This window comes from Phocoena sinus, chromosome 1 (genome assembly GCF_008692025.1).
Source record: "Phocoena sinus isolate mPhoSin1 chromosome 1, mPhoSin1.pri, whole genome shotgun sequence".
Classification (NCBI taxonomy): domain Eukaryota; kingdom Metazoa; phylum Chordata; class Mammalia; order Artiodactyla; family Phocoenidae; genus Phocoena; species Phocoena sinus.
In genome coordinates this window covers 110,102,682-110,113,900 of record NC_045763.1, presented here as the reverse complement: position 1 = coordinate 110,113,900, position 11,219 = coordinate 110,102,682, and the positions used below count along the sequence as shown (strand labels likewise).

The 11,219-nt window shown below is 35.0% G+C and overlaps 1 protein-coding gene across 3 annotated transcripts in view; it reads left to right on the top strand.

Moving 5' to 3' along the window:
- The first annotated feature begins 48 nt into the window (after nt 1-48).
- The window catches only part of GOLPH3L (golgi phosphoprotein 3 like), a 36,205-nt gene continuing 25,034 nt past the window's right edge, over nt 49-11,219 (top strand). Inside the window, exons 1-2 of one of the 3 annotated variants that reach the window (XM_032604808.1) lie at nt 49-220; nt 2,247-2,441. In XM_032604808.1, the coding sequence (XP_032460699.1) occupies nt 2,259-2,441 (183 nt within the window). In that variant the 5' untranslated portion in view covers nt 49-220; nt 2,247-2,258. Of the gene's footprint in view, nt 221-554; nt 818-2,246; nt 2,442-11,219 lie in introns of those variants that run through there. The other 2 variants (XM_032604824.1, XM_032604818.1) reach the window with 2 other exon arrangements.

The following is an 11,219-nucleotide window of genomic DNA, read 5'->3' as shown; positions in this document are numbered from 1 at the left end:
CAATGAAGAAACCAAGGTAGGTTGCCTAGTGATCCTGAGGAAGCTGATGTGTTATTCCTTCTGTGCATCGAAGGATCAGGAAGTTTGTTCTCTCTGCGTGGCTGAGAAGTTTTTCACCTACTCGGACGGGGGTGGGGGGTGGGGGTGGGGACAGGTGTCCCCCTGAAATAGAGCGCAAGCTGCAGCCTGAGTTTGGCCGTAACCCAGGAAATAACGTCAGGTAAGCAACGGGGGAAATATCAATACATTTTCTAACGTCGAAAAAAAAAAAAAAACCTCCAAATTTTTCATTTTGTGGGGAGAGGGAGGTTTTTATTTATTTAATTTTGGGGCCCTTGGGGTTTTTTTTTCAAATAGGGTCTTTAACTAGTAAATGTCCAAGGGCGATTAATTTTTCAAAGAAAATGCCCCATTATTTTTTTGCCCTGAAGATTTAAAGTTTCTTGGATTGGATTAGGATATGAGCTCTATTCACCGTGCCAGATAGGGTTAGTGCCTTTAAGCATTTATTTCATGCTTCTCTTCTTCTTTCACTCTTCTTCCCACCTCCCGCCAAGAATTACTTGAAATATAGCGTTGTACAAAGAATCTTTTGTAAGTCACTTCATTTGTATTTCTTTTTTAAACGTTTACATGCATTTCTGAGTATTCATTTTAATCAGTATATATTTATCGAGCAGTTACAACGTTAAAGACCTTGTGCTAGTTGCTATGGAGAATATAAAAACCCAAGAAGACAATATCCCTGCCCTCAAGAAGTTTACAGTTGAGAGACAGCCATACCAAAAGAAAGACTATAATAAATACTTTAAAGGAAGTAAGTATAAATAAAGTTGTGTGAAAGTACAGCTGAGGAGAGACCTATTCTGGCTATGGGACATAGGGGTAATGGAGAAGCAGATTCACTGAAGGCTTTACAGTGGGTCCTCAATAGGACTTTGAAGAATGTGTAGAATTTAGAAAGGAAGGGAAAAGGGAGAGAACTCCAGCCTGTACAAAGGAGAGAGGTGGAAGGCATGGACATGTTTGAGAAATGGTTTAACAGTACATAATTGGGAGTAATGGAAGATACTGCTAGAAGATAGAATGGGATTCAGTCTCTTGAATGCATTCTTTTGATCTTGAAAAAGCTATTTTCAGTAATTGCTGATTTAAAATATTTATTGTATTTCATCTTAAAAACTGACATTTAGATATATCTAAAGTATGCTAACTTTAAACTTTATCACACATGGTAGTGCAATTTCTCTTGACTGTAGATTTTTAAAACAACTATAGTGCATGGTATAAAAGGGGTCGTGCTCTGATTTTTTTTGTACTTGAGAAAGAATCTGCTAATCTTTTAACATTCTCTTGCCAGTTTCCTTTTGTTGTCAGCTGTTTGTGTATTTGCAAGGTGGCTAGCCTAGGGATAGAGATGAAAGTTTTCTAGCCATATGGAATTACTACACATGATCTTCTGAGTGTTATTCTCTAGACTGGTAATCTCCAAAGTGAATGCATGAAATGAGTCATTAGGGTTTGGGAAGGAAATATTAGAACATATATTTCTATTTAGTTTTTCTTAATTTTTTTTTACTATTTTTTTGTATGTTTTATAATGAACTGTTGAATATTTATAGAAATTGCACATAAATTACTGTATGCTCTTCGGAGCTGGATGCTCACAATTTTTTGCTGTTCCATATTATTTAACTTGGGGAGAATCCATTTTGTGAAAGGAATCACAATGATTATGTGATTAGGTTATGCACAAGAAATCAGCAGGCTTAAAAGACGGTCCTGGGCTTCTCTTGCGGCGCAGTGGTTGAGAGTCCACCTGCCGATGCAGGGGACACGGGTTCGTGCCCCGGTCCGGAAAGATCCCACATGCCGTGGAGCGGCTGGGCCCGTGAGCCATGGCCGCTGAGCCTGTGCATCCGGAGCCTGTGCTCCGCAACGGGAGAGGCCACAACAGTGAGAGGCCCGCGTACCACAAAAAAAGAAAAAAAAAAGTTAGTCCTTTCTACTGGTCTTTAGAATTAATGATTTGATTTCTTGTCAATGCCTCCAGTGGAGTTCAACCTATTGTACTTTGGAAAAGATATTGTTATCCACCTAATTTTTTCTGGTCATTACTCTTTCCTTTCTTTATTTAAGTTTGTAAATATTTCTTACCTGTATATATTTTTAGTATGCATGTATGAATATCTAGATGTTTATTTACATAAGCACACATATAGATATTTTTTCATCACCCCCTCCAGAGACAGGTAAGAATGACCACTTTAACTCACCGGGCCCGTCGTACAGAAGGAGGGAAGAACTCTGAAAAGAAGGTGGAAAGTGAGGAAGACACTAATCAAGACAGAAGTCAAGACAATGAGGACACTGAAGACTCTAAGGATATCCGCCTCACGCTTATGGAAGAAGTATTGCTCCTGGGACTAAAAGATAAAGAGGTAATGCAATTGAATTTGCTAGGCTGTCTCAAAGACTTAAATATTGGAATGTTTCTAGGAAGTAATCTGATAAAATATTTTCATTAATACTAAATTGGCCTTAGAATTGTGCTTCAGCCATCTGGGGGATGGGGGAGTTTGGGAGGATGGTTGATACTTGGAGGGTAAAATCCAGAAGTATAATTCTTGAAGTATAATTTAATTACAAAATTACTCCAGAATTTTAGAAGATGTCACACAGTATAAAGTTTTTGTACTTGTAGTTTCCCAAGTGAGATTGATGGTGAAATAACCTCTTATTAAACTAAGAAAGAGGGCTCACACATTGAAGTCTTCTTGAGCTTTGGGGAGAAAAGTCTTTTAAATGAGAAGACAAGGAACATGTATGATTAGCTGTCTTACAAAAATAAACAGGGGTTGGTTTCTTATAATACAGAAGAATAACTTTTATTCTATTCTGTGTATCTTTATTTTTATTAGTGGTTTTGGACAAGCAGAACAACTATTTTTTTAAAAAATATTTATTTATTTATTTGGCTGCGCCGGGTCTTAGCTGCAGCATGTGGGATCTTTGTTGCCGCGTGCAGGATCTTTAGTTGATGGCACGTGGGATCTTTAATTGCAGCATGAAAACCTTAGTTGTGGCCTGTGGGATCTAGTTCTCTGACCAGGAACCTGGACCCCTTGCACTGGGAGCGAGGAGTCTTAACCACTGGACCACCAGGAAAGTCCCTCTATTCTGTGGATTTTTAGAAGTTAAATATCAACAATTGATGAGGATTATTTTAGAAAATGTTTTAAAATTAATTACAGCTTTCCCTTTTTTCTAATTTTTCCCTTATTAACAGAACATCTATTTTATAATGAAATTAGTCGAGATAGCAAATCTTGTGATACAACCAAATATTTTCTTGGCTTTTCTATTAGTAGTATACATTATCCTTCACTTGTAATTTAACTTTTTATTGTGTTTTCCCATCACTTTCTTCGCTAATGAAGAGGTTATAAAAATATACAAATAGGGGCTTCCCTGGTGGTCCAGTGGTTAAGACTCCACGCTTCCAAAGTAGGGGGCGAGGGTTTGATCCCTGGTTGGGGAACTAAGATCTCCCATGCTGTGCAGTGCAGCCAAAAAAAAAAAAGGATATACAAATAATATTTTAAATAATCTACTTCCTTGTTAAGAAGACTTTGGTGAGTACAAAAAGAGGCATATTTATTATTGGCCTCAGTTTTGAAAACTTATCAAATTAAAATGTTACTTTATATTAAAAAAATACTAAATGTGGCTTTGATTGTTGTTCTTAGAAATGAATTGGTTACATACATCTAGTAATATCTGTTCTTTTCTACATTGACTCCTCAACTTGAGAATACCCTTATTTTAGTTTAGTTTAGTTTTTCTTTACCACTTTTCCCTTCTCTAATTTTTGTCATGTCAAATTACCAACTTGAACAGAAATTAAAAGATGTGTTATAGCCTGTGTATTATTAAAACTAACGTTAGAGACATGCCCATGTGTACTTGGCCAAGATGCAAATATATCATAAAATCTTGCCCGGAAGAATATATTCCTGTTTGCTGAGAAAGTTGGTGAGGGTCTAGTTTTATAAAAGTCAAATAAATGAAAAAGCAAAACTGACTTTCTAAGAGAAAGTCAGAGTAGGTCTGAAGATTAGGTGGTATAAATACTATTTTGAGATGTTTACACGGTGCCTAGGAAACATTCAATCACTAAAACAGAAGAGCATATTAGATCTAAAAAGCTGTTCTGTTTGTTTTAGTTTTGAATAGGAATGATTAATTTCCTGCTGAACCTAGGTACTAGAATTTTTGCTTCTGTTCTCTAGCAAAACTGCCTTTGGACTTGTCTTTGTGTGTTTCTAAATTTATAATAGTTAATATAAACTTAAGGAAATAGGATAAAAAAAAAAGGAGCTTGTTTAGCGCTATGATCATAGTGCATATTCAACATATTGGTGAAATACTGTATAAAGATGGGCAGATAATATCCACCTTTTGAATTGTTTGAATTTTATTTTTGGAGATAGCTGATAAATTAAGTTTTTAACTTTCAGTTGGCTCAGAAAGAATGAGAAATGATAAATCCTTAGGCGTACATAAATAGGAGAGGTCAAACCTTCTGATTTATTAAAGTAGTAATAGTTGTTCCAAAATGCCAGTTACATAACTTTCTCTAAAAAATACTACATTGATTTCCAGCTCAACTTATTTTCTTCTTATCTCTCAAACCACTTGTTGATTTATTTAATCAATGTTTAATGTGCTTAGCATTATACAAATATTAAGGTAAATATAAAATAGTATAATATATTGTCCCTGTCCTCAAGAAACTTGCATTCTAGCTGGGGAAACAAATAATACGTCTTTTTAAAAATTAAGTAACCCAAAAAAAAAAAATTAAGTAACCCAAAGCTCCATCAACAGAAGAGTGGATAAAAATGAGTCATTCAGGGCTTCCCTGGTGGCGCAGTGGTTGAGAGTTCACCTGCCAATGCAGGGAACGCGGGTTCGTGGCCCCGTCCAGGAAGATCCCACACGCCACAGAGCGGCTGGGCCCGTGAGCCATGGCCGCTGAGCCTCCGCGTCCGGAGCCTGTGGTCCGCAACGGGAGAGGCCACAACAGTGAGAGGCCCATGTACCGCAAAAAAAAAAAAAAAAAAAAAAAGAGTCATTCATTTATTTAAATGAGTATAAGTATATTTTTATATAGAATGAAAATGAACATTGTTACAAAACATGTATGATTCTCATATATGTTCAACAAAGGAAGCCAGACACAAAAGAATACATATTGTATGATTATGTGTATATAAAATTCAAAAAACTAACCTATGGTATCTGGGATTGCATATTTAGGTGGTAAAACATACAGAAAAGCAAGAAGGGGATTACCATAGTTGTTAGGGTAGTGAGGAGCATGGGAGGAGGGGAGTTTTAGTGATTAGACAAGAGCATGAAGGGGTTTCTGGGTGCTAACAGTTTTCTATTTCTCTACTTGGGGAACGTTTCATGGATATGCACTTGGGGATAAATCATTGAGCTTTTCACTTTTGTGTACTCTTCTGTGTGTGCATTATATTTCACAATTCAAAAGATTTTTAAAGAAGTAAACGACAACTAAAAAACAGCAAGTGTTTCCAAGTTAGAACAGTAAGAGCAGAGGAAGTTGGAGCTAGGTGAGATCATCATAAGTGGAAATAATCTGGGGAAGAACAGAAGGCAGTAAAACCAGCTGGGCCTGTGAGAATGGATAGGATTTACATAAATGGAAGAAGGGAAGGGAACACATTCTGGATGAGTGAGCAAAGGTTTCATGAGCTTGATGAATTTGGGAGTTAATTGAGTACCAGTATGACTGAAGTAGATGGTGTTTTTAGAAAACCATGAGATTCAGAATTGACAAATTAGACTCAGATCAGAGTAGGAATGATTTTAAGTGCCAGGCAAGACTTAGACTCTTTCCTTTAAGTAAAAGAGGATCAGCCTGATGAAAACAGCAACGTCCATTTCATTTTTGTATACAATTGAAGGATATTTTTGCTCTGTGTTCTTTGTGAGTATATGTTTTGGTATGTATGTAATTTCTTGTTTTTTCATGGTTTATTTGTGACATGTCAAAAAAAAAATTGCCAGATGTTAAACTTTGCATCCCAATGTCTCAAAGTTAACTTTTGCTGAAGAGTTTCGTAAAGTTTAAAGTATAGAACCTAATGCTATAATTTTTTAAATTATGTTTTAAAAAGCCTATATGTAGAAAATAACATAATGAGACTAATATTTCAAGAATTGTAGGCCTAGAAAAAAATGACAGCAGGTCATATAGTCAGATTGCTTGTGAAATATTACTGTCATCCTTTCTTAAGAGTCTTCTGAGTAGTAGCTGCCACAGACTAGTTTAAAATATTAAGCTTCATTGTCTTGTGAAATAATCAAGAAATTTTTATGTTGAAGAGTCTAACCTTTCAAATACGTTTAAAATTAGATGTTACCTCAGTTCAATAACACTGACCTCAACTGAGAAAATTAAACTTGAGCACCAGCCTGACCAAAATAAAATAGATTTATTTCCTGTTGAAATCAAGATCCTGTTTATTTGTCATTATTGCCTTTATTAAGAGTTTTGATATTGATATTTGTATTGATTCATGGACAGTTAATGCTTTAATTAAATTACTAATATATTTAAAACTTCTTTATGAAAATCTTTATAATTAAGTTACCTGTAAGAGGAGTGAACCTACTAATGCTTTTGACTTTTGGCCATAATCTTTTAAATTTGGATAGTGTTTTTTAACCCTCTTCCCTTCCTTGCAAAGCTCTTGCTTAATAATGCCATTTATTGAGTGCTTACTAAGCACTGTGACATAAAAGCTTTTCACCATATTTCTCATGTCACTGGAGTAAAAATCGACAAGAAGTATTGTTCATTGGTATTAGGGAAATATATTTTCATTCGTTTAGTCACCAAAAATTTATTGAATGCCTCATATATGTCAAGTGCTGAATATTAGAAGAGAACAAAAATAGTCCCTGCTTTTGAGATTACTTATAGTCTAGTGGCCTGGGAATGGCTGGAGAAGTTAGGAGGGGGTCAGGAAAGTCAGTGGACTGTTGGAGTACAGTGCGATATATGCATAACTATGTTCTGAGTACTGAGGGAACAAAGAAAGACATCTAACTTGGATGGGTGTGGAAAGTAGTAGGTGGGAGAGGGAAGGAGAAGATATACTGGGAAAGACTTCTGGGAGGGGATAACTCTTAACCTGAATTCTGAAGATAAGCAAGAATTAGTCTGTGAAGAGAGTTTCTAGGAAAAAGAACATGAGCTGGATGTTTGTAATAATTTCAGTGATTTGCAGCTAGAAAAATCACAAATATTTGAAAAAAATTCCATCTCCTTTAAATGAACTCAGATGTTTTGAAACAAGTACCAGAGCTGGACATCCAGTTGTGTGTTTTATTGTTTAACTTTTCAAAAATTGTGAAATATAGCACATTCAAAAAAGTGTATAAAACACATATGTAAAATTTAACAAGCAATTTTAAAGCAAACACTCATGTAACCACTATCAATAGAACATTAAAAGAATCCTGGAGGCATCATCTTGTGCCCTAATCACATGCTGTCCTACCTCCCTGTAGTTTTAACATGTGTATATATCCCTAAACAATATATTTTAGTTTTGCCTGTTTTTAAACTTTATGTTTTGGGATTAATACTGTCATGTAGTCTTTTGTCCAATATGTTTGAAATTCATCCATGTTGTTGCATATAATTTAATTCAGTTTATTGCAAGATAGTATTTCATTATATGAATATATGACCATTCATTCTACTGGTAGATGGACATTCAGGAGTCCATTATGAATAGTGCCGCTAACAATATTCTTGTACTTACTAATTATGTTCTTTCAAACAATGTCACTCTTCATATGTATATAAAAATGATAAATCAAACTGAATAAAACTTTCATTTTAAATTATAAAATATGTTAATGCTAAGCTTTTCAAGCTTACTAATGATCCTTCATCAGTTATAATTTACTCATTGTAATTTATTAGCAATGGGAGATTGGAAGTGCAAACATTTTTAAAGCTGGTAAAAAAATCTCAGTGAACAATCAGTAAGTTAAAAAAAATCAGTCACAATAAGTCAGTAAACAACTTGTGGATGAATGGCTATAGAGGGAGAAAATTGCTCCTCTTTGAAAGTTGCTCAGTTCTAAAACATTTTATTAAAATCAAAAGATTGAAAGTGTAATTTATAATTTAGGTCACGACCTGGTCTTTTAGTTTCCTGATAGCACAAAATGAACAATAAATCTCGTCACTAGTATTGCCATTGTGAATAGGGCAAGTGTATCAGAAAGACTCGTTTGTCAGGTTTTGTGGTTTTTATTAACACAGGCTGTTATTAAAAAAGAAAAACTTTTGTTTTGCTTTTTAAAAATTATATCTAGTCATATAACCACAAAGAATTATTTACTTTTGGTACAAAAGGAAATAAACTGGGAGACCAATGTCCTATTTTAACAGTAGGAAAATATAGTTTAAGCTGTTTTCATTGAGAGCCTGCATCTCTCTATGCTCCCCCAACCACCAGTGGCACACTGTTGTCTTCTAAAATATCTGGTATTGATATTAAGACAAAACCCACCCACTTAAATTTGGACTTCTGGCAGTAACCACTGACTCTGTAAACTTGATAGGAGCCATTTCATCTCTTTTGTCTCCCTCTTCATATTTTATTAGTATAACATAAAGTTTTCAAAACATTTTGCACTTTCTCTTGCTTGATCCTGTAAGGCAAATATTATCCTCTCTTTATGGGAGTCAAAGTTAAACTGGCCAATAAATTGTGGAATTTATGTTCAAACCAAACATAAATATACTGAAATGTTTTAATTCTCTTCTCATTTCCTTTTCTGTATATTCTGTAACTATTTTCTTTGTTGTTGCCATGGGGACTACATTTAACATCCTAAAGTTATAACACTTTAATTTGAATTTATACCAACTTAACTTGAATAAAATAGGAAAACTCTGCTTCTGTATAGCTCTATCCCACCCCTTTTAGTTCTTGATGTTACAGAATTACATCTTTATACATTTTGTGCCCTGAAAATTAAACTAATTATGATGCATTAGTCTCTTAAATTATGTACAAAACAGAATGTAGAGTAACAAACCAAAGTTATACTAATACTCATTTTTAGACTAATGTTTGAAAGTGTATTAGTCTCAAAAAAAAGAAAGTATATACCTCATTGGGAAAAAAAATAGTAAAGTGTATTAGTCTCTTAAATCATGTAGAAAACAAAAAATGGAGTTACAAACCATTTTTACTATAATACTAGCTTTTGTAATTGCCCATATGTTTACCTTTACTGACATCTTTATTTCTTCATACTTCTTTGGGTTACTGTCCAGTGTCCTTTCATTTCTACCTGTAGGACTCTCTTTAGCATTTCTTGCAGGACAGGCCTAGTGGTAAAGACTCCCTGAGCTTTTGTTTATCTGGGAATGTCTTAATTTCTCCTTCACTTTTGAAAGATAGTTTTGCCAGATATAGAATTCATGGTTGACAGGTTTGTTGTTTTTTTTTCTTTTAGCACTTTGAATATATCAGCTCATTGTCTTCTGGCCTCCAACGTTTCTGATGAGAAATTTGTTGATAATCTTATTGAGCATCTCTCGTATGGGACAAGTGGCTTATTTTCTGTTGCTTTCAAGGTCTCTCTTTGTCTTTGACTTTCAACAGTTTGATTTTAATGTGACTCAGTGTGTGTCTCTTTGAGTTCATCCTATTTGGAGTTCATTGAGCTTTTGGATATTTATATGTATATCTTTCATCAAACTTGGGAAGTTTTTGGCCATTATTTCTTCAAATAATCTCTCTGCCCCTTTTGCTTTCTCTTCTGGAAGGCCCAAAATGTATACGTTGGTTCACTTTTGTTGATATCCCACAGTTCCCTAGGATCTGTTCATTATTCTTCAATCTTTTTTCTTTCTGTTCCTCAGACTCAATAATTTCAATTTGTCCTGTCTCCAAGTTTGTTAATTCTTTTGTCTGCTCAAATCTGCCTTTGAATCCCTCTAGTAAATTTTTTAATTTCAGTTATTATACTTTCAGCTCTAGAATTCCTTTTTGATTTCTTTTTAAGTTTTCAACCTCTTTACTGATATTTCCATTTTGTTCATACATCATTTTCCTGACTTTCTCCACATCTTCCTTTAGTTCTTTGGGAATCTTTAAGATAGTTGTTTTAAAGTCTTTGTCTACTAGGTCTGCCATCTGGTCTTTCTGGGCAGTTTCTGTCTTTTTTTTTTTTCCTTTGAGTCAGCATACTGAACTGTTTATATGTCTTACGTGTTTTGTTTTGTTTTGTTTTGTTTTGGCGGTACGCAGGCCTCTCACCACTGTGGCCTCTCCTGTTGCGGAGCACAGGCCCCGGACGTGCAGGCCCAGCGGCCATGGCTCACAGGCCCAGCCGCTCCGTGGCATGCAGGATCCTCCCGAACCGGGGCACAAACCCGCGTCCTCTGCATTGGCAGGGGGGCTCTCAACCACTGCGCCACCAGGGAAGCCCGTCTTATGATTTTTTTGACTGAAAATTAGACATTTGAATCTAATGATATGGTAACTCTGGAAATCAGATTATGCCCCTTACCCAGAGTTTGCTGGGGTTTTTTATTTTTTCAGATTTATTTAGGTATAACTGACAAAATTGTAAAATATTTAAAGTATACAACATGATGATTTGATATATGTATACACTGCGATAAGATTCCCCCCATCATGTTAATTAACACATCCATCACCTAACATATATTTACCTTTGTGTGTGTGTGAGAGAGAACATTTATGATCTATTCTCTTAGCAGATTTCAATTGTACAATACAGTGTTATCAGATACACATCACCATATATAAAATAAACAAGTATTTACTGTAACAGTGCAGGGAACTATATTCAGCATCTGTAATAACCTATAATAGGAAAGAATCAGAAAAAAAGAATATATCTATCTATATCTATATCAATCTATCTAACCGAATCACTTTGTTGTATACCTGAAACTAACACAATATTGTAAATCAACTCTACTTAAAAAAAAAAAAAAAAAGTAGGTAGCAACACAGTGTTATCAACTATAGTCACCACGTTGTACATTAGACCCTCAAACCTTATTCATCGTGTAACTGAAAGTTTGTACCCTTTTACCAACCTCTCCCTATTTCCCCCCACCC